Raw genomic sequence first — 27,543 nt, 5'->3', positions numbered from 1 at the left:
CAAGGAGACACCCTTGCACTCCGGTGCAAAGCTGTTTCCATGGCGCATGGCAGCTGATTTCAGCGCCGGCGCTACTAAGAGGAAAGTGCCTTATTTTAGTAAATAGGGCGCTCTCCTCCTCTCTCCTTTTCAGGTAGCGCAGCGCACAGCATTTGTGGCTGCTTCAGTGCGCTACTTGAAAAGTAGGTACATTTCCCCCTAAGTGTTCTTACTGGAACCTGAGCAAAAGAAGGGAACGTTTTGGATTTTGAGGGGTTAGAACTACTATACCCAACGCACTCCAGTGTAAACAAAAATAGGGAAAATGTTAATCTATGGAAAGTCCAGAGTTCATTTTCCCTGGATTAAATAAATTCAAAGTAAACAAATACATTTAATGCAGTAAAATTAGATGTCACATTTTTTTCGATTGTTTACATGCAGTGCCATAAAAGGTATTTGCGATTTTGCATTAAAGCTTTCAATCTCACACAGAACATGAGTTATTTTAAGGCAGTATATAGCAATCTTTATTTGCTGCGTGCCTAAATCTCCAGGGATCATAGGTTTTCAGAGAGTCAACATGCAAAATTTCGACAATCCTTTGCTGAGTGAGCGAATTATACAAAATAGACCTCAAGTTGAAATAGCTAGTCCAAGTAGAGCATGTTAATGCTAACAATGTGATAATGAGTTAATGAGCTTTGCTGCATGCAATTATATCTATAATGCTACAGACTTGAGGGATTTGCTGGATTTTTATATAAAAAGCGTCCTTCCAAATAGCTATGCTTCTGTAGACTGAATGGCAGACCTAGCTACTTTGTCTCAAGAAATGCGCCCTTTAGCTGCTACAGGGAGCCCTGTATACTGCCGTGTATAAAAGATGACAAGCAATTCAACATTTATATAATTTTTCTTTTAATATTTAGTGCTTTGAAACACTACATTCCATATCAATGCGCTAGCATCAAATATTGAAAATGCGGAATTACTTATTTTCACATATCTATCATGAAGCAGCTGATTTGTAATTCGTCTCTTGAGCTATCAATCGCTGAGGGCCTATTTTCATGCCCAAACCATGGATAAAGAATTTTCTACTTCAAGCTTTAGCATCACCCCATCATTCTTCACCTCAGATTCAACACCACCCCTGGATGAAGCTGGTCTGTCTCCGTTCACTCCCAATGATGTCTACCAATTCTCAGGCGCAACGCTGATATCATTGGGGGTTTTAATGTCCTTTATGGTCTCCGTCATAGTTCTGGGGAATGCCCTAGTTATACTCGCCTTTGTGACTGACAAAAGCTTGAAAAATCATAGCAATTTTCTTCTTTTCAATTTAGCCATTTGTGACTTTTGCGTTGGTAAGTTATTATTCTTTGTTCCTTAATAATTGTTTATAGTGTATGGAAGGCTCAAAATAACGAAAGAGTTACATAATCAAACAGTAGTTCATAATTCGAAGGAGCAATTCTTCTATTGGATGGTCAGACTCTATGTTAAATTCCTACAGAGTAGAGATGTGCAAAATGTGTTTAATTTGCTTTCATGTAAATATGAGAGTCTTCGGCAAAATCACACAAAATCATGTGTAATTGCTCAATATGTAAATCTGACATTGAACGCTGCACTTAAAAGCAAAATGCGTTTTCTACTCAATTTTGATGTGAGTACACATTTTGCGCTAAAAATAGAGCACAAAAGCTCCATAAACAACAACTGCTCCTGGCTTGCTGTTCCCAAGTGTTCGCTGTAAAGTTGTGCAGCAAACGGCACGTATGCGGTTAGATGTTACCATGAATTGCATAAATTGAGGAATTTAGCATTACAAGTGTGACATGAAATTTCAGCAATTAGGCAAATTATTCAAGAGTAATTTCATTTACCTCTATGCTTATGTAAGGGCACTTTATCTTTACAGTGTTTGCATAGAAGCATACTTGACCGGTTTTATGTATAAATGACTCTACTGGCTCTGGATCTGTCTATTCCTTGTATGCAATTTAGGTGCCCCTGTTTTCCTGCATTTACCCTCTTGTTAAAGTTTATTTGTATTTACTTTCTTATTTTTGCATACATGCATAGTTCAAAACATTTCCGAATGCCTAGGATTTCTCCTTCATACTGTTGGAATATTTAAAACTCTTGGCTCCCAGAATAATTTTTGCATGTCAGGTTAGGAGCTAAATATTAAAGCAAAGGTTGTGCGTCAGGCTGTCAAAAATGTAGGCCAGAAAACGGTGATACTAAAAGGAAGTTGTCATTTCGCTACAATACATTTTGGTCAATTGCCATGCTGCAGGTATGTATAGTTGAGTTTGAGCACACGAACTCTGTTTGTGTAGTGCGACTTGTTGGTTTTGCCCTTATCTTTTTCAATCAAATGTTCTCACTAATGGTCGATACAGTACTTTTAATATAGATATTATGGCACTGCATTCTCTAGACCTACAGGCCTGCCTTTCTTACTTTCTGTTAATTCACATTAACCATCTCCTTTCCTAGAACAAATGATACCCTTGCACTTCTGTTCATTTTGCATATCAACATTTCAATACATTTCTACACTGCTGTTTTAATCTGATCATGTAGGGAAACACTATAATGACAATTTCCGCAAATGGGGATTGTGTTCTACAGTGTAAGTGGTCTATTGAAACTTAAGCAGCTTTAAGGAGGATTTTTTAATTTAGGACCACCTTCATGCATCTCAAATTTATCTCAGAGGCAAGCCTTTAGGATGACTGCATTCACCTGTAGAATTAAAACTAAAAGGAGGCTTCAGTACTTATTTTGTTTTGCTTAAGGTACTGTGAAATAAATCCACTATTGATTTATTTGCCCGACAGTTAGTCCTCTGTTTGGATAGTTAAATGGTTATTGTCTTCATCCCAAAGGAGAAGACGGTAAGTGAGTGAATTGTCACCCCTTGTGTAAGTTAGGACCACCTACATCACACATTTATGTCAAAGGCAAGATTCTAGGATGACTGCGATCACCGGTAGAATGAAAACTAAGAGCAGTCATATAGGACTTGTTTAAAATGTGCACCGAAGACACAATCCCGATTTTATCTTCTTTATGCATGTATTCAGGCCCCTAAACTAAGAAAAAAGATGCCACTCAGAATTAGGCTTGCATTCAGAATGGCATCTTAATTATGATGGGCTGACAACTCCCTTTATGATCCCAGTCGTAATTATGAGAACCATGCAAACACCAAGGGGCACATACATGAAAGTTTCATTTTGCGATTACCAATTAGTGATTTTTTAGAAATCACTATTTGGTCATCGCAAAATGAAATGCAACAAAAGAGATAGCAAGTAGCGATACTCTAATTGCGATTCCTTAAGAATCGCAAATGCAACTTGGGAATCGCTATTTGCAATTGCAACTCCATCTTTTTCTATGGGCCTCAAGGTCCATATGTGAGAATGGTCATGCATTACCTAAATTGCGATTACCTAATTGGTAATCGTAATTTAGGTAATGCAAAGGCAAGGGTGCCCAGGGTCCTAAGGCCACCGTGAGGCGCCCTTAAAAAAAAAGGTGCACATATATAAGGCAGAAACATGCCATAGGGGCATGTGCGCGCCACATGGCACTTTGAAAAATGCAGTTTTGTGAATTTTCCAAAGTATGAACAGGGTTAACATCAACTTGAATTTGATGTTAAGTAGCTTTTCCTAAATGCACAACTCACATTTAGGAAAGGCTAGTATTTAGGAAAGTATTAGGTAATCGCAAATTGTGATTCCCTATTTGCATTTGCAATTTAGGGAATCGCAAAAAATTACGATTACCTAAATTGCTAATCAAAAAATCTTTCATGCATTGGAAAAGGCCATTTTGCGATCGCAAAATAGCTTGATGCATGTGCCCCCAAGAAACTGCATATTATTATCCAGACATTTCAGCTTCAGAAAGAAGCTCAAATTCCTAGGTGAAATTCCACCCCCCACCCTTAAAGCCACATTTCTTAGGTAAACCACAGTCTTTATTAACTCTGACACTCAGAAATGTCAGTACCTATGATATTGGTGAGTGGTGGGCTTAACAGGAAGGAATTTTAGACACTTATTTTGAATGCCTCGGTAAAGTAAAAGGGGTCAACCGCTATAGGTGTGAAGGATATGCTGTTTTTTTTTAGTTAAGTCAGGAAAGTGGCGCTCAGGCTATTGTGTGTACTAACTATAGACCTATATTGGTGCGGTGCTGCCAGGTCAGGGGAGTAACCGGATAACCCCCGGGGATTGTGTGAATCGCAGGATCCACAATGTAACACGCCGCACGACTCATACACAGACCGCGGCCCCCCACATCCAACCCTCAAATTCAGCGCGGCGTATTATCCAGCGCCTGTTTTCACAGTTATTCCTGTCTCCCGCTTGCCCCCAACCAGGTTGGAAGTATCACCGGTTTCTGGGGTCCGGCACGTCTCCAGATGCTATCGCTATATAGCCTTGATGGTTCACGGGACCTCTCCCAGTGACGAAACACGTGCCGGCTGGTTTGTTTTTTTCAACATAGTTGTTGTTGAAATATAAAGAAACTTTTTGAACTGATACTGTTGTCAACCACTGCATTTATATAATGCATTGAAACTGAATGTTATATTGCAAATACCCTCACCGCGTGTGCCCAGGACTGTGCTAACCACTATAGGTGTATCCACAGGTAAAACAGTTCTGGATTTAGGGTTCACTGAAGTAAGTGCCTCATATAAGGGCAATAGAATTCTTGATGGGTACAATCTCCTTTACTTCAATATTGCGAGAAATATCCTAACATTTTGGGCACAGAAGGTGAAATGACTATCAACAATGACATCGATGAACCCACCAGGTGACACAATAGTGACAGTAAGTTTGTGTGCATCTTATGGATTAATTTTGATCATTCAAATGTCTGTGACATTGCCAAACCTCACTGATAGGTTTCTAAAGGATTTCTGGCAACAGATCTGGGCAAGGTGGAAGAAATTAATCATACTTGTCTTATGAAGTAAAAGCTGATAACAAGGAAAGGGGATGGGATTCCCTGTTGGATGCCTCTGTCAATTTTTGAGAGATATGACTGGATGTCCGAGCAGGGCCAGAGGTTAAATAAGTGAAGGTCACATAAAATCGAGACCACCCTCATCCTTTCAGAGAAGAATATAGGTATTGACCTCATGTCAAGGGTCTGCCTACATTCATTGGAAGGCACATTGGTAGTTCTCTGCATTGTGTGGCTAGAACCATGGCCTAATTGTGCTCTGAAGGTGAAACCTACATAGTCATTTGGTGCTGTCCTCATCATTCTAGGACCCACTTCAGTTTGATTGTGAGGTCCACCCAGTATCCACACAGTATCCTACCACTATCTTAGTTTTTCTTGGATATGCAAATACATCTGAACCAAGGGAGAAACATAATTGTGGTGCATGATTCAGTTGAATGTCTAAATCTACATGGAGGCAATACTCAGTCGGTTACAAGTAATTTTCATTACTCTGATTTTCCCTGCTCTCGTCACAGTCCTCACCAACCACAATCCCTCTCTGTTCTTGTTTCTGGGTGAGCTTGGTTCTTTTTATACGAGGACCTGGATATGGGGTCCCAGTCTCGAAGCGCTGAGACTGCAACCCATGCCCGATCATATTATTCATCTTTCATCCGCTTTGTGAACAATTGATCCTTTAGTGTTGGTAATTTTACCATCCTCGCGCATTGGTTTGAGAGGTGACATCATGGATTGCTTGTCCTTCTGTCTTGTTGGACGCAATTTGTATGTCAAAATGAGTTCTTCCATGCCATTGCCTCTGCCAGCGTGTTGGAAGGCGACCCAGGATTTCAATCCTACTCCATCTGTAATCATTATGTAGAGCTGTTGGAAGATCTTGTAGCTGAACTTGGCATCAACAAACCATATTCTGACGGACACATCCATTATAACTAATGGTGTTGTCAGAAGAGGGTTCCCATCCCATTCAGTTATGAACAAAGCTTGGGTGTTTTCTGACAGTTGAAAATCTAATCCAACCAACACACCTGTCTTGCAGGGTGGCACATCTTTAGGTTGAGTCTATCATCTCAAATCAAGCTAAAAATCCTGCCACCCCCTTGATGGTCGATGTGCTTTAACCATTTGGTTTCCCTCTTGATTCCAAGTTTACCAAATAGGCCCTTTTACCCAAAAAGTCTCACAGGCCTAATTTTAAACACAGCCTCCTTGGGTGTAAATATGTTATGAGCATATTCACGCAAAGACCACTCTTCTAACCACTCTTCTAACTGGCCCAATGGAATATACCATTCTTCCTTTCAGAGGCAACTTAAACGTGGTTGCTTATCCCATACTGACTACAAAGAAATAGGAACAGATTTCCCCCATCCTTGTTTCTCTGTATCGCCTGCCTGTTGAATGAAGCTCATAGTCAATGTAAATTGTGCGTTACTTATATGGCCTACATTTTATAAGCTGCTTTCTTCGGCTGCCAAACTATAGTTTCTTTTGGCCTGGTTGCAACTGCCATGTTAAAATGCTATCCCAGTGCTTACACCTGTTTGTGCAGCCAGGATACTGATTACAAGTGTTGTGCTGTTTATCACACTCCCTAATTACAAGATGCGATAAGGGCCATACATTTCGTTACATTTCTGAAGTTCATACGAGGTTTTACATAACAAGGGGGCATATTATCAAGGGATTTATCTCCGCTTTTTTGGCTTTAAAAGCCAAGAAAGCGGAGATAAAATTATCTCCCTATCAGCAACAGGGTGCTAACACGCAAATTCGCATGTTAGCACCCTTTTTCTCTACGCTTCCCCTTGCATCTCTAATGAGATGCAAAGGGGGCGTTCCAGAGAAAAATAATAGGAGAAATGTTAAGCGACATTTCTCCTATTATCAAGGATTTCGCTAACCCTGTTAGTGATAAAAAAAGCAGTGCTAACCGCGGTTAGCGCTGCTTTTTTTACACCTGGTATTTTCCTGACTTAGCCATGATATCCTATGGAAGGTGGATATCATGGCTAAGTTTGTGAGCCCCTATCATGAAGCTAACGCCAAACTTCGAGAGATTATCATTGGTATTCCAGCGATAATCTCTCATTTGGCAGTTAGCGCGAGGATTTTTATCACTTCTGAGATAAAACTTGCTAATAGCAAGTTATCTCTGCAATAATTTCTGGCGATGCTTAGCGTTAAAAAATTCGTTGCTAAGCCTCGTTAGCGATAAATATCGCTAATCGTTGGTAATATGCCCCAAGGTTACCAAAAAGGCAGGTTTAGCTGCAGTAATGGTATTCCTCAAAAAGACAATAATGATCACATTAGATAAATTCAATGCCCGATTTTATCAGAGCGAGCTTTAGCGAATTTTCACAGGCCACTTGTAATCAGACCATTTAAGACAGTGCACTACTCGCTTGAAAATGTCAGAACTTGGGTTCTTTTGATACCATGAGTGTCTTGCAATAAAGGTTTGATAACAGTTTAAACAAATATAATACTTACTAATTGGGAATGTTTCCTTATACCCTATTTACTATGGGTTGGACTAAAAACATTCAGGTCCTGATTTACAAACAATTAACCCAGCGCGGTGCTGTAGGCCATTTGGCTGTGCCGCTGTGTTAATTCCAAAGCACAGGGATGTGTCTTATCTACAATGCTATGGCGAATCCCTTTGCTCTCCCCTGCCCTGGTGCACAATTTGCTGCCATGCCCGGATGTAGGCACCCTTGCATCATGGTGCAAGGATGCCTGCGTCACTATGATGATTGTTTATGTGCAAGAAGGTGTCCCTTCCTGCACATAAATAATTTGAAATGTCATTTTTAAACTTCTATGTTTGCTGCTTAAAGCACCACAAAGAGAATTTGAAAGACAGCATTTTTGTCAATGATTGTTTATGTGAAGGTAGGGACACCTTCCTGCACATAAACAATCACAAGCAGTGATTTCCTCCTTTTATGTGTGCTGCAGAATGAGGAGAAATTAATGCATTTCTCCTTGTCGTGTCTCCCTACGCCTCCCCTGGGGAGGTGAAGCATTCAAAGGCATTTCTAGGTTTATGATTTCTCGTAAATCTGGAAATGTTTCATGAGTTTTGTATGAGAACACCCATAGCAACACCCATGGAACACTTCTTTCATGCAAAGCGCTGCATTCAAAGGGACCATATTTACAAGGACAGGGAAAGCCACGCAGGGTGGCTTTTTGTGTCCTTGTAAATATGGGGCAGCAAAATGCGCTGCTGGTGCGTCTCAAAAAGTGTCACACTGGCGGCGCAAGGGACTTGTAAATAAGCCCCTCATTATTTTATTCTACTTAATATCTCTGTGGCCTTGATTCTATGACGTTTTTTCTCTTCTTAAAACAGACAACCTGTACAATTTGTATCGTTCAATGTCATTTCCTAAGAAGCATTTTCAAAATAAAAAATAGAGTATGTTTTATATTCAAACTTTTATGCAGGCCTTCTCTGACGCCAACTCTAGGTGTTGGAATTTTCCTCCACTATTTTTAAGAACTGCTTACACTATCTTATTCTCGTCAAGCTAGTTAAAGGCATTTTTCACTGAATACATGTTTTAGTTGCCAACATTTCTGTATTTGGTATTCTTTTTTTAACTGATCTTTGACATTGTGTGCTTTGATTGTTACATTGTGCATTCATGTAGAGCTCTCTGTGAACCACCTGAGAAGGACTGCTGTTCATTCAATTAAAAGTAAAATACATAGATTAGAACATTTCTTCCATACCAGGCACCTTTTTTTCTGGCCACTGGTATGAGAGCGGGTGTGAAAGCCCACTTGTAAACAAACTCCAGAGGTATTATTATAAAAAGTGCCACAGGGGCACAACAAGCGTTTGCGCCCACTTTGCTTGCCCCTGGGGCTCTTTGGTATTATAGAAGGGACCGCAGACAGTTGTGTGACCCCTTTAGTAATACATATAGCTCTGGCTCTCATATAGCATCAGTGTTATCATCAGAGGGTGTTCCCTAATTTTCATGGGGGCGGAGCATCATGCAAATGAGGGAATCTCTTTGCCTCTGTGCCCGTGCCATATTATAAACGCAGGAGCAAAGGTGAAGAAGCTGTCAGGATGCGCACTGACAATGCGCCACCTGAAAAATGGCACACTGTAAAGGCGGCCCCTAATAGCAGCCCTGTGGAGGGGCTGAAGGGGGTCCTCTGGACCCCTAGACTTCCCCTTGCTGGCAGGTGCAGTCACTTACTGAACTCGCGGTGTGCAGTCTAAATCTTGAGTTTTTATTATCGACTGGACAGAATATCGACTCCAGAATATCAAGATGTAAGTAATATCGAGGTAAGAAATATCGAAGTTATTCTTATCGAATTTTAAGTGTGTTAAAAAAATATCAAAGTAATAAATATAGAGTAGTTAATATCGAGTGTTCAAAATATCGTTTAATTGTATTAGTTAAAAATATCGAAAGTCAAAATATAGCGTGTTAGAATATCGAAAGTCAAAATATAGAGTGTTAGAATATCGATTTTTGAAAAGTACACTGTTTTTAATGTTGCAATAGTTGTTTTTTGGACTAAAATAATTGTTATGTTTGTAGTTTAATTTTTGTAAAAATATAAATATATATATTTTTTTAAATAAATATTTTATTTAAAAATGTATAATACATTTTAGGAGAGGGGTTGTGGGTTTTTAGGGGAACAGGGTGGGAAGTGTTTTAAAATAATTGTAATGTAATGTTTTTTAATAAAATTAATTAAAAAAAATTAGAAATTTATTTTGTTTTAGGAGCGGGTTGTGGGTTTTTAGGGGAATAGAGTGGGAAGTGTTTAAAAATATTTCAAATTTACATTTTCAAAATAATTTTGAAATTTAAAATTTAAATATTATAAAATATGGTTTTTTTCAAAATTTCAAAATTAAATTACTTTTTTTATGTTAATTTTTGAAATTTTCAAAAATAAAACATTTTTTTAGCGGGTTTTGGTTTTTTAGGGGAATAGGGTGGGAAGTGTATTAAGATATTTTAAAATAAAATTTAGAAATTAATTTGAAATTACATTTTTTTTATATTGTTTACAATCAAATTTAGAAATTAATTAGAATTTTATTTCAAATAAATTAAAATTTAAATAATTTAGAAAAATTATATGTTTTAGGAGTGGATGTGGGTTTTTTGGGGAATAGAGGGGGAATTTTTTTAAATATTTAAAATTGAAATATTGAATTTTTAAAAAAAGTTATAATTTAAATATTCAAAATAAATTTTAAATATGTCTTTTAGGAGTGGGTTGTGGGTTTTTAGGGGGATAGGGTGTGAATATTTTAGAACCTTTTAAAAAATATTTAAAAATTTAAAGTTTAAAAAAATATTGATATAAAAATATTTTGACAAAGTTTATAACATTTCAAATAATTTTTAAAAAATATATATTAAAGCAATATTAAAAAATTAATCTTTAACATTTAGTAAATATAATTTAAAAAGGAAAATATAAAAAAAAAGTTGTTATTCAAAATTTAGGGGGTCATTAGGATATTGAGCGGATTGCCCCCGCCAGGGTGGCGGTGGCCACCGCCACCCTGGCGGAGACAATCCGCCCGACAACCACTCTCGTTTTCCCCTCCGCCACAATTAGGATGGCGGAGGTGACAGCGGCGGACAGAAAGACCGTCTGCCGCTTTACCACCGCGGTCGCCTTGCGACCGCGGCGGTAATAGATTAATATGGTGGCGCCAGCCATATTACAATGAGACAAAGTCCGCCCGCCATCCTAATGACCTCCTTAATGTTTAATAGTTTTAATGTTCAGCACTTTTCATGCCTAAATATTTAGTGGAGTTGGAATATTTATTTTTAGGGTTTTAATGTCCAGCACCTTTCCAGACTTTATACTTGGTGGAGTGGGAATAGTAATTTATATGGGTTTAGTGTCCAGCACATTCTCAGAGTTTATACTTGGTGGAGTGGGAATAGTAATTTATATGGGTTTAGTGTCCAGCACCTTCCCTGACTTTATACTTGGTGGAGTAGGAATAGTAACTTTTATGGGTTTAGTGTCCAGCACCTTCCCTGACTTTATACTTGGTGGAGTAGGAATAGTAATTTTTATGGGTTTAGTGTCCAGCACCTTCCCTGACTTTATACTTGGTGGAGTAGGAATAGTAATTTATATGGGATTAGTGTCCAGCACCTTCTCGGAGTTTATACTTGGTGGAGTGGGAATAGTAATTTTAATGGGTTTACTGTCCAGCACCTTCTCAGAGTTTTTACTTGGTTGAGTGGGAATAGTAATTTATATGGGGTTAGTGTCCAGCATCTTCCTTGACTGTATACTTGGTGGAGTAGGAATAGTATTTTATATGGGTTTAGTGTCATGCACCTTCCCTGACTTTATACTTGGTGGAGTAGGAATAGTAATTTATATGGGTTTAGTGTCCAGCACCTTCTCAGAGTTTATACTTGGTGGAGTGGGAATAGTAATTTATATGGGTTTACTGTCCAGCACCTTCTCAGAGTTTATACATGGTGGAGTGGGAATAGTAATTTTTATGGGTTTAGTGTCCAGCACCTTCCCTGACTTTATATTTGGTGGAGTTGGAATAGTAATTTTATGGGTTTAGTGTCCAGCACCTTCCCTGACTTTATACTTGGTGGAGTAGGAATAGTAATTTATATGGGCTTAGTGTCCAGCACCTTCTCAGAGTTTATACTTGGTGGAGTGGGAATAGTAATTTTTATGGGTTTACTGTCCAGCACCTTCTCAGAGTTTATACTTGGTGGAGTGGGAATAGTAATTTATATGGGGTTAGTGTCCGCATCTTCCTTGACTTTATAATTGGTGGAGTAGGAATAGTATTTTATATGAGTTTAGTGTCCTGCACCTTCCCTGACTTTATACTTGGTGGAGTAGGAATAGTAAATTATATGGGTTTAGTGTCCTGCACCTTCCCTGACTTTATACTTGGTGGAGTAGGAATAGTAATTTATATGGGTTTAGTGTCCAGCACCTTCTCAGAGTTTATACTTGGTGGAGTGGGAACAGTAATTTATATGGGTTTAGTGTCCCGCACCTTCTCAGAGTCTATACTTGGTGGAGAGGGAAAAGTAATTTATATGGGTTTAGTGTCCAGCACCTTCCCTGACCTTATACTTAGTGGAGTGGGAAGAGTAATTTATATGGGTTTAGTTTCCAGCACCTTCTCAGAGTTTATACTTGGTGGAGTGGGAATAGTAATTGTTATGGGTTTAGTGTCCAGCACCTTCCCTGACTTTATACTTGGTTGAGTAGGAATAGTACAATTTTTGGGTTTAGTGTCCTGCATCTTCCCTGACTTTATACTTGGTGGAGTAGGAATAGTAATTTATATGGGTTTAGTGTCCAGCACCTTCTCAGAGTTTATACTTGGTGGAGTGGGAATAGTAATTGTTATGGGTTTAGTGTCCAGCACCTTCTTAGAGTTTATACTTGGTGGAGTGGGAATATAAATTTATATGGGTTTAGTGTCCAGCACCTTCCCTGACTTTATACTTGGTGGAGTAGGAATAGTAATTTATATGGGTTTACTGTCCAGCACCTTCTCTGAGTTTATACTTGGTGGAGTGGGAATAGTAATTTATATGGGTTTAGTGTCCAGCACCTTCCCTGACTTCATACTTGGTGGAGTGGGAATAGTAATTTATATGGGTTTACTGTCCAGCACCTTCTCAGAGTTTATAATTGGTGGAGTGGGAATAGTAATTTTTTTGGTTTTCTGTCTAGAATGTTTTTGAGTTTATACTTGGTGGAGTGGGAATAGTAAAAACTTTGTAGAGAAGCTAATTTTTGTTGGTAGAATATTTCAATAATGATTTGTATTAAAATATAATAACTATAGTAGTAATTATAAATATTGTTATACTAATAATAAATTGAATGGTAAAACACAATATTTTTGATATTTAAAAAATAATCAATACATAATAAAATTAATATTATTTTTTTATTTTTTATTTTAACAAACTTTATTGTCACCAAGTCATTTCTACACAGCTTCAGGCCTACAACCCAGAGGCCGGCCGCAGTTATACTCAGGAGCAGTAAATAATGACAAACACGTAAGAAACAGCCATCTAACCGACAACCCTGAGGTCTGGCGGCAATGCAGTTATCACGCAGTGAATGCCCCTAAGTAGCGCTCCGAGGAGTAGGACAGTCCCCACAGAAGTAGAAGAGAAAATCCCCTCTCCTTCAGACCCCCCGTCGGGTTCAAAGAGTCAAAACACTAGGATGAACAAGACTTTATAGATCAATTAAGCTCTGCCTCAGTAACAATTGAAACAACCAACTCCTACTCCCCTCCCCCCACCCTATTGCCACTGCCCAAGCCAGTCCTGTAGGTTATGTAGCCTGTACGTGTTCCTGACGTCCCAGCATCCTCGGCCATGAGGCCATGCTGCTAGAGCCCGCTAGTCCTCCCCAGTCTCACCCGTTGAAGAAGGGAGTTACCCCCAACCGCAGAAGGTCCCGTCACAACCCTAGTTCCCGAAAAAATTACTACGCTCTTTCCTGACATAGTGCAATCTCCGAGTCTACCATTGTGCCACCGTCCGCCTCCCCCGTGCTTCTCTCTGCGCTCTTCGCGTTCAAGTATGTCCTATACAACTCCCAAAAGGTCTTAGGTCGGGAGGTCGGGGGAAGCAATTCACTGTAATGTTCTGATTGTGTGCAGCAATAAATCATATCGTGCGCCCACCTTTTAGTGGTCGGGAGCGGACCTCTCATCCAGTGGAACGCCACCACTCGCCTGGCCATTAACATTCCCATATCCGCCAGACGGCGCAACCCCGTCGGGAGACGTTTTGAGTATCCCAGTAGTGCCAACGCCGGGTCCGGACTAATTTCTAACTCCAGCACCGCACTCATCTCCTTAAATATGTCGTCCCAGTATTTCTGTATAGCTGGGCATTGCCACGCCAGATGCAAAAAATCCGCCACCGGTGCGCGGCATCTCTCACACTCCGCCGTTTGTCTAAGACCATATCTATGTAACCGCTCCGGAGTATAATATACTCTCTGCAGGAATTTAAAATGAATAAGTCTGTGCCTCCCGTTTAGGGAGATCTTTTTGATGTTCCCACAGCAGAACTGCCACATGACATCATCTATAGTGATTTTCAGATCGCGCTGCCACTCAACCCTGGCCTTCATGAGGTTCTGTTCCCTGTACATAATTGCCTTCCTGTACAGTATAGTAACCAACTTACGGGGCTCCGCCGGCTTTATAGTATGTGTGAGTTCTGGAACTTCTGGCGGCTCGGTGAGATCGGGGCCCAATAGGCTCAGCAGGACTCCCCACACTCTGTGGAAGTGAAAGCGCATCAGCAAGGAGACAGCGCCATTGTCAGAAGATATCTGCTCCCATGACTTCACCCTTCCATCCAGAAACAGGTCGCCTAACTTAACTATACCCAGCATTTTCAGTGCCTGTATGACTCCCTTGTCTCTCAAAGGCGGAAGCCATAACCCCCACTCCGGCAGCATATCTGGGGAGTACAGAATTTTGCAGTTCCGAGCACGGGTTAGGAAGTGCCAGGCATGGTTCGTGGCAGTCAAAGAGTCCAGAACTCCCATTCTACGGTCGACCGGGAGGCACACCGTGGCGGGGAGAGGGAGGGGAGCTGCAAACAGACGCTCCAGGCGGACGTGCGGGATATTGGCCTCACCATGGATCCAAGTATGTAGGTGCGAAGCCTGCGCCACCCTGTAGTATAATTTCAAGTCTGGCGCGTTCAATCCACCCATCTCGTACGGGAGAGTCAAGGTAGTCCATTTCACCCTTGGTTGCTTACCTCCCCACGCCAGTTTAATCATGAGTTGTGTGACCGCCTTAAAAAAGTGTTTAGATAGAACCACCGGAAGCGCACTGAACAGAAACAAGAATATCGGTAACACTACCATTTTCATAATGGCTATGCGGCCCATGAGAGAGAGCGGCAATCCACATCACTTGTCCACGTCGTCTTCTAATCTGCTGTAAGCCACCCCGTAATTCTCTCGGATCAAAATTTCCGGGTCTGTGTGCAGTTGTATCCCCAGATAGCGTACCAGCTCTTGGGACCACTGCAACGGATACTCCGCAGCAAAGGGTCGGGTAACTGGGGTCAACAGAAAGGCCACCGACTTTGCCCACTTTATCCTCAGGCCAGAGAGAGCGCTGAAGCGCACCACCTCCTGAAGCACCGACGACAAGTTATTCTCTGGGTCCCGAACATATAGCAGGGTGTCATCTACATATGTAGAAATGATGATCTTATGAGCTGGGAAACTCACACCCTCATGCCAATGATACTCTCGTAGTGCGCAAGCTAGCGGCTCCGCCACCAGCGCATATAGCAATGGGGAAAAGGGGCATCCCTGTCTGGTCCCTCTACCGATAGGAAAAGGGTCTGTTACCAGGTCCCCCACTCGCAGTCTCGCCGATGGGTCGTGGTATAAGGCTTCGATCATTTGAAGGAAGGGCTCGCCCAAACCCATACGCCGCAGCACTCTAACCATAAAGGGCCACTGAACCGAGTCAAAAGCCTTCTCCATATCGAGAAATACAGCTATAGCCTTCACATCTTGCTTTACGTGCTGAACCACACCACACCAATCATCCGAGGGGCTTCAAGGATAACCTACCTGTCGGACAATTCCTCCGGATCAGAAGGAATTGTTCCACAAGAGCTGACTACCTGAAGGAGTCCGAGGTCCTGACTGAACGCCTTATAACACGAGGATACCCATCCCGGATGGTGAAAAGAGCAAGAAAACGGGCGTGGTATAACCCACGTGACACTTTACTCAATCCAGAGAATTCGCCAAGGATCACCCCCAACCGCGTAATTTGTGTCACAACCTTTTCGACACGCAGCAATGAAATTAAAAAAATCATTAATCAAAACTGGCCTTTGGTCGCGGATGTCATTAAACATTAAACAAACGGATTTGCCCCTTCACTCTTTCAAGAGAGCTAAAAACATAGGGGACTTGGTGGTCCATTCCTACCTAGAGTCAGAAAGTCAACCTACTCTGACATCCCTCTGGAACCTCCCCCCTGTAGTTGGCCATTACAGGTGTGGGGCATGCACTGCCTGCGAGACGACTATTCAGACTAAAACATTTGCCCACAGTGGCAGAACTTACAATCTAAAACATTACACGAATTGTAACTTTACTGGGGTCATTTATATCATCCGGTGCCCATGTAGTCAGTTATACGTCGGACAAACTCAACAGAAAATCAAATCTAGGATTTCATCCCACTCGAGCAGACTAAGATGCAAAGTGGCAGGTGCGCCATTGGTAGACCACTGGCTGACAGCAGGACACGCTGTTACAGACCTACGATGGTTTGTCATAGAAAAGGTATCTCTGGGCAGAAGAGGTGGCAATCTCCCCTTAATATTGAATACGCGTGAGTCTAAATGGATGTCCCTTCTGGACTCCAGTAAGAATGGGTTGAATGAGCAGGACAGCAGCATTGCACAACTGGCAGCACTGGGTTAAAACTCATATTTTCACTCCTAACTGTGTATTTATGACCTAAAACACTCGTTACACTCTCATGTTGGAGAAGTGCACGAGTCTGCTGTAATGAATTGATGATGATGACAGAAATTCCTTCTGTCTACTGCCTAGTATGTCAAGAGCCGCACGGCCCGTGATGTTTGGTAAAATGTTTTTTAATGTTTTGTAATGCCCTGTGGACTGGTCTTCAACCTCCTGCGTGAGAGTTGCACCAATGTTATTCTTTGAAACTATTTTCCCAAACGTAGTCGTTTTAAAACCATCAAAGTGTCTTCCCCTGAAAAAACTTACTAGAGTAATTTATAATTCATACTAGGTGCGTTTGCGAAGTCTGTCAGTGTAACCGCGAGTCACTTTTCCATTTTGATTACTCTGGCATATCAGCTTGTAATGCCCTGTGGATTGGTTTTCAACCTCCTGCGTGAGAGTTGCACCAATGTTATTCTTTGAACATTTTTTTCCCAAACGTAGTCGTTTTAATACCATCAGAGTGTCTTCCCCCAAAAAAAACTCACTAATTTATAATTTATACTAGGTGCGTTCGCGAAGTCTGTCAGTGTAACCGCGAGTCACTCTTCCAGTTTCATTACTCTGGCATATCAGCTAGCCCCGCCCCCAAACTCCGCGTTGTTGTCACGGCGGAGTTCGCGGTATGAATTGTGCAGACGTTGGCTGCCCGCTCGTTTCTCCCGTAAGTAACCCTAGAGTCCGTCCTTGTGGGTAGTTTTTCTAGTAGTTTTTCTTAAAGTTAGCCCCGTACCTCGGACAAACAACCAACTCTCCCCCCCTCTTTTTTCCAGCGTAGGACAATTATACGGATAGGCGCACAAATCTTTTCCCGCCTTGAGGTGGATTAGGAACCTCTCATCCCGTGCATAATTGTTACGGAGGCTGCCCAAACGTTTGAAGTAGACTGCGGTTTTTGGCCCATTTCTTGTAAGTATTTGGTAGCATGCAGCGAGCACTTCTCAATAGGAGAATCACTCGCCTTGCACTGTTGGTAAACAACTTCTTCTCCCCTTGTTCACCACAGGAGGATAATTTCACGAGCAGAATTTGTCTCTCCCTCGCTGTTTAAATCCTTTGGACCCCTGAAGGTTCGAGTCATATCGACCTAAAGGTACATTCTGTAATCCTTTGTGGTTTCATGTCGTTTTGATACACCCCCATAACTAACAAAGATGCGAGTTCTACTGGCATTTAAGTCTGGCAAACCCTTGAGTAGAATTATGGAAATAGTAGTCTCCACATTTGTAGTGTGTAAGTGGAGTTACAACTAGGTTTGATTACCTTTTGATTCATCAGAACCTTATTGATTATTTGTTCTCCTCTTTATTTGAGATTTCCACCTTATCACATTGACCACGACTGTCTGCGTGGCGTGTCTCTCCCTGTACAGAGCCCGGCTGGGCCGTACTCCATGGTAATTTAATTTTTAAAGAAATTTTTTGTCTTTTTCCTGTCATTTGTCTGCCATATACTAAAGCGTAATTACCCTTAACTTTTTTACACAGAATTGCCCCACCCTTCCCTTCTCCTTTTGTGACGTCCTGATGAAGACCCCGTGAAAGGACTTTAATTGGCCTGCTGATAGGGGTCGAAACGTCGACTGGTTTCCTTTCTGTTGAATTTCCGGCACCCCCCCGATTTATCTAATATTCAGATGTGACCGTTGAATTTCATCCCATGAACAACTTTCGAATTTTGCCTTGTATTTTGGCCTGTGTATTATAATTGTTTTGATCTATGTCTGCAATTTGGTAATACATTTTTTTGATACTGTGTTATTCTTCTTCATTCTAACACTCCCCTGAGCACCATTTCCCCTCCCTTTCTTCCCCTTTGGGGCTTTGCTATTTATGAACTGATGTGATTAAAATTTGCCAATTGGCAATCACAGAGCATTGGGTAATAAATCAAATTACCAATCGCAAACCGTTTTATTAATTTGTGTTCTAGTAATTTTGTAAAGTTTCAGTGTATGCAGTCCACAATACACTTTCCTCTCTTACGGGGACCCCTTCATATATGTATCAATTAGCACCCAAGTCCCCGTGACTACATGGGTTTAACCCCCTTTTGTAACGAACCACACCAAGGGCCCTCCTAACATTATACGTGAGGTTCCTATGGGGGATAAATCCCGCTTGTTCCGGGGCAACCAATTCAGGCGTCAGAAGAACAAGCCTCGTAGCGAGCACCTTTGCGTATAATTTTGCGTCAACATTCATGAGCGAAAGTGGTCTGTACGAACCACATTCGTCGTGAGGTTTACCTGGTTTAAGTATAGTTACCAGTAATGTCTCCTGCATCGAAGGTGGCATACTGCCCCCCACGCATATGTCATCGAAGTGCGCCGAGAGATGTGGGATCAATTTGTCCTGGAACGCTTTATAGAAGGACACCGTAAGTCCATCAGCACCCGGAGCGCCACCAGAGCGCATGCTCGCCAAGGCCTCCACTATCTCATCCCTGTCAATAGGCTGCATAAGGAATTCCCGTTGTGCATTCGAGAGCATAGGTAGTGTAATGTGCTCTAGGTAATCCGCGATATCATCATCTAGGTCACCTCCCTTAGACGAATATAGGTCTGCGTAAAAAGCCCTGAACCGATCAGCCATCTCAGCACTTTCAGTAGCCAACTGGCCATCAGCCGTTTTTATCTCCGTAATCTGGGTCCTCCCTCTACTACCTTTCAGAATTCTGGCTAGCAGAGAGCCGGGTTGGTCCCCCTCACCATACGTTCTGGCAACTGCGTATTTCCCCATATGTTGCAACTCCCTATCTGCCTCCTCACGGTATTCGGTAAGCAGTTTTTTTATTTCCTCAACATCCTCTGTGTTTGGGTTGATACGCTGCCTCTGCTCAAGAGCCGTTTTATGCTGCTCTAATAGCTGTAGTCGACCTCGGATTGATTTAAGGACACTAGAGTGTTTGGACATAGCCATGCCCCTAATATACACTTTGAAGGCCTCCCAAAGTGTCTGATAACTATCCACCGAGCCCGCACTAGCATCGAAGAAGACATCAATGTCCTCCGCAAGCTCCCCTCTGTACTTCTCATCAAGGAGTGCATAGGGAGGGAAGCGCCATGTGAACGGCGGTATGATTCTAGCTGGCGAGTGTAGATCCAGGAACACTGGGGAGTGGTCCGAGAGGGTGCGCAGTAATACTGTGCAAGACTTAATAAGGCCCTATATTTCCGGGGTCACCAACCAGTAGTCGATCCTAGTATGTATATCGTGAAATGCCGAGTAGTGTGTGTACCCACCCCTTGCAGTGTGTCTGTAGCGCCACACATCCTCCAGATCTAACGTGAGGAGTTCCCTTCCCAACACCTGCACAGCTGCTGACAGTTTACGTGGGGGGCCTGCAGATCTATCAAGTGTTGGATCTAGTACAAGGTTGAAATCACCCCCCCAGATCATACGTGATGAGGCGTGAGTGCGGGTAACAGATGCCAATGTGGTATAAAAACCCGGGGAGTCAAAGTTGGGACCATATACATTAACCACCACAAAGTCCCACCCTCGTGCGTTGCATCTAGAAATGACATATCTCCCCTCTGGATCAGCTTTCAGAAGGGTCTGAGTCAGTGTAGTTTTCGGATTAACCCAGGTCAGAACCCGCCTAGCATGTGTCGTGAACCCAGCTGCAGCGTAGTTACCTGCCAATCCCTTCAATAGGAGCATCCTACTAGCTGGTGGCAGGTGCGTCTCCTGGAGGAGAGCCAGATCTATACCATGTCGTTGAAGATAGCTTAACACTCTTCTAAGTTTACGGTGGTCATTCAGTCCTCTAACATTCCATGTGAGGACTCGTAGCGTGGGCCTCAGGTCCTGACTACTCTGTGTGTTAGTTGTAGGCATGTCTGGCAAGGAAACGATATCTTCTAGGCCGGACAAAGGACATCTCAGGCAATGACAGTGCTTGTGATGGGCATTTAGATTCCCTCCCCCCAAACAAAGAGCAATAGAACAACAAGGAGCCACCCATATCCCCTCTCACAGCAGACCTCCCCCAACCTGGCCTGGATGACCCCCTGCCCGCCCCCTCCCCCTCCCCACCCAATTCCAACCTCAAAGAAAGTAACCCTACGGGGATGTGTAACTTAAGTGTGGGGTCTACGGGCAAATCTAGAGTAAGCTGGGTATGCAACAATGGGTCAACCATCCCCTCCTTCTGACATCCAAATAGGAACTTTTAGAACATTCTTCCCCCCTCCCACAGCAGACCGCCTCCAATTTGGCCTTGCCGGTCCCCATCCCATCCCCCCTCCCGCTCTGATCCCCCTCATACAGATCAAACTCCTTAGAGTCAAATGTGAGCATTGAGCACAGGGGCCGAGGCTGCCATGCTTTCTACAAACAGTGCTAATGGGCACTGCGTCAGAGTCATGTAACCCATCTTCCGCTGTGGTTTATCTTGTGCATCTGCGTGCTTGGGGGGTAAGTGCCTTTTGAGGCAGCCTTAGTGTTGTACATAGGAAAAAATTAGAAAATCATAACTAGGACCCCCTATCTCTTAAAACATTCTGGACAATCCTACGGCACTGTTTCGCTTTCAATACCCCACTGTGGTGGTTCTACTCACATGTGTGTCTATCTAACCTCAGTTCTTGAACTTCACTCAACATCAACAGTAGTCACACTGGCAGCATAAGTGTTACGGCTATGTATTTGGGGTGTTCCTGTCCATTATAAAACAGAAACACACCTGCCGTAATATGAATCATTACATATAATCTCGTCTCTGTACCTCACTGCTATCAAAGACATTCTCAGGGGGTACGGTAACTCCTGCTCGACGAGCCAACTACTCCCCTCAGCTTCATTCTCCAGTTCTCCAGGATGCCTTCGGTTGTCTTTCGACCAGTCCTTCAGGGCCTGCCGCAAGGCTCGAGGGTCCATGAACAGGTGAGAGAGACCCTGTCTGTTAACTCCGAGTTTTGCAGGATAGAGCATCGCGTAGTCTAAGCCCAGGTCTCTAAGTTGCTTCTTGTACGGAGCGAAGTGTTTACAGGCTTCCTGCACTCTGGCGGTGAAGTCCGGGTACAGGGAAATCTCCGATCCTTCATATTGGAGCACTTTCTTGTCTCTGGCCTGTCGCAGAGCAGCGTCTCTATCCCTGTAGTTTAGTATCTTGGCGATAATCGGGCGCGGCGGGGCGCCCGGCTTCGGTCGCGGTCCCAGTGAACGATGCGCTCGCTCGATCATGAACATTGATGGGAAGGTTTCTTCTCCCAGCAGGGAGATGAGCAATTTTTCAACAAACCTCTCCATGTTGACAGTCTTAGTTGTTTCTGTAAGGCCCGTAATTCTTAGATTGCAGCGCCGAGAGCGCGCCTCCAAGTCCTCTGTCTTTTCCTGCAGAGCTCGCATCAACTTCTCAATTTGTTTATGACCCGAGTCCAGTTCCGTATGCGCCTCTTCGACCTCCGTCAATCTCTGCTCCGACATATCCAGTCTTTCAGCATGTTTGTCAATACTTTCAGCCATCCTGTCCATTCTGTAAGTGAGGGTGTCGATCTTGGAACCCAAGGTCGTCATACTATTCTGTAGGCCTTTTTCCATTGCTAGCAGCATGGATTTTATGTCAGAGGTCTCTGCGGCGCCATCATTGTCCTGCACTGTGTTGGTTTCTGAGTGCGCAGCGTCCTGAGACTTGGAACGTCTTTGCTCAAAGGAGAGTTTTGATTGCGTCTTATCGCCTCAGCCCATGCTAGAGCAGTTAGCCCCCCCCTCATAGATTGATGGTCGGCGTCCGACGCGTCCCGAGCTGTGTAGAGCCCCCGAGACTGCAGTGGTTATCAAGATGATGGGGTCGTGCGATTACCGTTGATCTTGGACAAGTCTGGTCTCCCTGGATTGGCCCAGTCCACGGCGCAATCTGGGTCTGCCGCTGTGACTGCAGCCACGCAGCTCGCGGCCACTTATCGTAGACAAGCTCTCAAATCTGATTCCGCAGCTCTCTCTCAGTCGGGACTCCCGCCACAGCCCATCGCCAACACCCACGTGTAAGGCTCAAGGCCCAGCTTATTCCATAAGTATATTTAGGCGGTCGCGCTCGGCATCAACAAGTCCGGGCCCCCACACAGCATCTCCACCAGTGACCCTTTGATGCGCACTGAATCACCGCAGTGGGGCCCCACCCAGCAGTAGCGCCCTCAGCTTCACTGGAGGGGAGTAAGCAAGTCCGAGTATAAATATACCCCGTCCGCTCCTGCGGGCCCACCCGTTCCTCTGGTCACACCCATCGGTGCTCCGCCGCAGCGTTAGGGCCAGGGTTCTATTCCACGCCAAGCCTCCACCACAGATCTCGCTCTCCTACGTCAGGCCCCTCCGGTCGTCTCCGCCGGGGGCTGTCGCCGTCTGCCGGTAGTATCCGGGGGCGGCAAAGCCAAGTCCCCGGGGGCAAGCGGTAGCGAAGTTCAGGCACCGGGCCGCAGCAGCAGTGGTTCCAGGGGAGTGGCTGGATTCAGGTCCGATTAGCTCTGACGGGCATGAAAACGCCTCCGGGAGTACGTCCTCCCCAGGCCGCACGCACTGTCACGTCGTGCGGGCCATGCCAACACCTGAGGCCGTGGCTCGGCGGTCTACCGCAGCTCCGCAGTTCGCCTACGTCGGTCTCGGGGAAAGCAGGTCCGGCTCGGAGCCGGAAAGCTCGCACTGCAGGACCCGTGTCACTGTAAGGCAGGGGATCGGGTTTGGTGTTCCGTAGCTTTAGGAGATGCATGATCAATTAAGGATATTATTAACCATCAAGCGGAGCTAAGGGTTCATGCGGCCATCTTTGTCGCCGGCAAGCTCCGCCCCTCCACATAATAAAATTAATATTTTATTAAAATATTAAACAAGGAGACACACACATGGTTAAATGGAAACATTTATAAACATTGTATTACGATGGAAAAATAAATGGGAAGTAGAAGACATTTTTTTATTTGCAGTATAATTTAATAAGTACATAGTCTTTATAAAAAACAAAATTAAAGAAAGTAAATATTTACATATTATCAAAATTGATAAATTGAACTCAAATATTTTTTATGTTTATTCATATATGTTCAAAATGTCATTTTTCATAATAAACATAATTACATAGTGTACATTTTATTTCATAACAATTACTTTAAATTACATACAAAATAGAATTTTTTAAATTATAAACATGTTGAAAATAATTGTTATATTTGTTGTACATACAATTTTTCATATTTTAAAATAGAGCCCATTGATAGATACATTTTTATAAAGATTTAAAAAAAGTAACATGTTTGTAGGTTACAAAATGGTAATATGTTAATCTAGAAATTAATAAAATTAATATTAAAAATATTATTAATATTACTTTTTACAGAGGTAAATAATCAAAAACAAATTTAAAACCATAGGTAACTTTTTATAATTACATTAACATATTTATAAACATAATGTTTAACACAAAGTCAATTATAAAAGTAATTTCAACATTTAAATTAATTACAAAGTGAATGAATGAATGAATGAATAGCATTTTTATACCGCGCAAACTTAGCCCCAAGGGGCATCAAGGCGCAGAACAAACAAACATAGAAGTCCAAACTACCAGATATCTGAACCAAGAAACAGCTAGGAGCACAACCCCTAATATGCCTGAGAAAAAAGCCAGGTCTTCAGGTGTTTCCTGAAGACCACCAAGGAAGATTGACTAGTGAGCTCAAGAGGGAGGGAGTTCCAAAGTTTAGGAGCCAAGATGGAAAAGGCTCTGCCTCCCCATCTTGCCTTCGCAAACCTGGGAACCACAAGCATGTTCTTCGATGATGACCGGAGGGTTCTACTGGGGCTGTACACACACAGAAGAGAACTAATACCTTCTGATCCTGAGCCGTGAATAGCACCATGAGCCAGACAGAGAAGTTTTAAAGAAATCCTAAAAGGAATCGGAAGCCAGTGGAGGTCCCTTCTGGCCATTGTTACAGAAGCTCGCCTAGGGAGGCTTAAGACCATCCTGGCCGCGGCATTCTTTACCATTTTGAGACGGTAGGTGGAAACTTTGCTAATGCCACCATAAAGGGCATTGCAATAGTCTAGCCTCGATAATACTAGTAGGGAGATAGGGCGATCATTTTTCAGTATTCCTGGATCCAAGGAGGGTTTTTTAAGCAAAGGTCTAACAACGGCAGTCTTCCAGGGGGAGGGAAAGGTCCCCTCTCGAATCGCCAAGCTCATAACCTCTAATAGAGGGGGAAGAACAGACCCACTGCAGGTCTTCAAAGTTTTTAAAGGGCATGGGTCAAGGGGCGAACAAGACTTAGTGGCATCGAGAAGGAGATTGAGATCTTCCAAGGACAAGAGGGGGAAGCTTATGAGCTGCGGTTTAGGCGGGGCATCGACCTTCTCAGTAATATAGGAGGTTGAAAAGGAAGATCCTACTGCCTTGGCATTAAGCTCTAGATTGCTGATTTCAAGAGCGCTATAAATATCAGCAATCTTAGAGTGAAGGAAACTCGCTATGTTGTTACAAAGTTCCTGAGTTTCGATGGTAGGGTACATATAAATAATATTTAATTTCAACAGTTACTTAAATAACAGTGTAAATACTTTTTTAAAATATATATATTTTTATAATGATTTAAAAAAATGATTATGAAAAATAACATATAATGTAAGACTATGGGGTCCATTAGGATTCTCGTGCTAAAAGGGACCGCCCGCCTTAAGGGCGGGGGTCCCATCCCCAGCATTAGTATGCACCCGCCACAGTGGCGGGTGCATCCTGCATTCCTAACATTGTGGCGGGCGGTGCACTCAGCACCGCCCGCCACAATGGCAGGAAAGCATGCTGTGCACTTCTGTGCACAGCATGGTAGGCACCGCGCGGTGCATGGAACTGCTGGGGGGTACCATAGGTACCCCCCATGTGCACCCCCCACACCTCCAGAGTCCCTGGGGGCCTGCAATGGGCCCCCGCATGGCTTCTCCGCATGCCTTTCCGTGGCGGCATTGTCTGATAGACACTGCTACCATATTAATCTATTACTGCCGCGGTCGCAAGGCGACCTCAGCGGTAAAGCGGCGGACAGTCTTTCCGTCTGTCGCTGTCCCCTCCGCCATCCTAATCTGGTGGAGGGGAAACCGAGAGTGGTTGTCGGGCGGATTGCCTCCGCCAGGGTGGCGGTGGCCACCGCCACCCTGGCGGAGGCAATCCGCCCGACATCCTAATGGACCCCTTAGTTTTTAATTTTTAAGTGTAGGAAAATAGAAAGTCAATAGCCTTTTCACATATACAGGGACTATTTTTTAACCACGTAATGTTATTTTGTCACATTTAGTACCGGAACAGCTGCGTCGCATTGGAGAGGGTAAGTTTGTTTTTATTTGATTTTATAAGTAAATAAAGTGAATTTAAGTGTATGTGTGGTGTATTTATGTTTACTTAGATTATATTATCGATCCTAGATTGTGTTTTAGGTGTTAGCTAGAGTGTACGGTATTTCGTTTTTTACCGCATTTTTGTCCTAGGAGTTTGAGGTATGCTAATATGTTTAAATGTTAGTAAATGGATATGTTCATAGTATTTTTATATGTGTATGGGTGTATTTGTGTGGGTGGGTATGTTGATTTATCTTTTCAGGTTGTCGTCGCCCTTTAAGTTTTTGAAGGAGGTGCGTTTTTTTTAAAGTAGTGTGACGAGTATTATATACTCTTATTTTTACACACATACTTTGTTGTTCGGGTTTTCCAGGAGCGTTTCTTTTTTTAAATAACTATTTTCGGGTTTTGAAAGGTGTACCGTGTGGATTACATTGGAGAGGAGTCGCCATGGATTTGCTTGTATTTTTTCATTTTTTGGGGGGATTCCTTGGATTGTATGGATATTTTGAACGATTTGGTATCATTTTTTCATCATTGAATTATTTTTAAAGCAGCCGTGGAAACTGTAAGTATTTTACAAAATATTTTTGGGTGGGAAAGCTGTTTTAATTTGTTATTTTGCTTCGTTATATGTAACATTTTGGAAATAAATTATCATAATATATTTAATTGATCTGTTTATAATGTATTTGATAATTGAATTTCAATTTGTTAGATATAATAAAGGTAGGCACAGTTATATTTAGAAGTGGGTAATGTTGGATGTATAGTTACTATATATTTTAGAGAATCGTTTTAACTATCATTGAAAGATATTCTAGTCCTCTGGTAGTTGGATAGAGGGTTACTTGGCTTTGGAGTGTGTTAAACATTTGTTTTGTTTCTTTAGTTAATTTCGGTTCAATCAGGGTTATTGATTGCTCCATTCGGAGCTCTTTGTAACTCTGCTCTTTTTGTAGGGATTGTATTAATTTGTGAAGAGTAGCTCTGCCTGTGGTTGCTTGGAATGCATTATGCCATCCTTCAACTGCATTAATTGTTTTTGCTTGCTTATTTAGGGTGCTATGGTAGACGTTCCTCAGGCAATTTGATATTTAGGTTGTCTTCTGTGGCCAGATTAGTGTAGCCTTCCTACCCATGTATCTTCGAAGTAGTCAAGCATAGGGCTTAGTCTTTCTTCGTTTCTTTTATAGTAAGGGCTGTCTATTAATAGATTATAGTGTTCAGCAACATCTGTTACAGGAACATAGGCTAGGGAAATTAGTTTTTTAATGTGATAAGCGAAGGTGCTGTCTGTGGCATATTGAACACTTAGGGGTCGATTCCGATCCGGTAAAATCCCCGTCCGTACGAATCGTATCCGGAGCCGTTTCCGTATGACTCGTACAGACGCCGTACGACCGGACGATTCCGATCCCGATCGGCCGACCCGGACGCGATTCGTACGGTACACGTCGATTCGTACGGAAAAGCGCACGATCACCTACACACCGTACGGCGCGTACCCCCCATGATTGCAGGGGTACGTGGCATACCCCTGTGGTCATGCGGGGTACGTGCCGTACACCCAGCGTACATGGGGTACGTGCCGTACACCCACTGTACATGGGGTACGGTGCGTACCTCATGTACGCTGGGTGTACGGCACGTACCCCGCATGACC

General features: G+C 42.8%; 1 protein-coding gene across 1 annotated transcript in view; it reads left to right on the top strand.

The window, feature by feature from the left end:
• The first annotated feature begins 1,063 nt into the window (after window positions 1-1,063).
• LOC144828056 (histamine H3 receptor-like) overlaps window positions 1,064-27,543 on the top strand; it is a 140,008-nt gene continuing 113,528 nt past the window's right edge. The window contains exon 1 of the mRNA XM_078686192.1: window positions 1,064-1,349. Coding sequence (XP_078542318.1) covers window positions 1,064-1,349 — 286 coding nt within the window. The remainder of the gene's footprint in view (window positions 1,350-27,543) is intronic.

This window comes from Lissotriton helveticus, chromosome 4_1 (genome assembly GCF_964261635.1).
Source record: "Lissotriton helveticus chromosome 4_1, aLisHel1.1, whole genome shotgun sequence".
Lineage (NCBI taxonomy): Eukaryota > Metazoa > Chordata > Amphibia > Caudata > Salamandridae > Lissotriton > Lissotriton helveticus.
The sequence above is the reverse complement of the archived record's forward strand: the minus strand, read 5'-3'. Positions and strand labels throughout refer to the sequence as shown.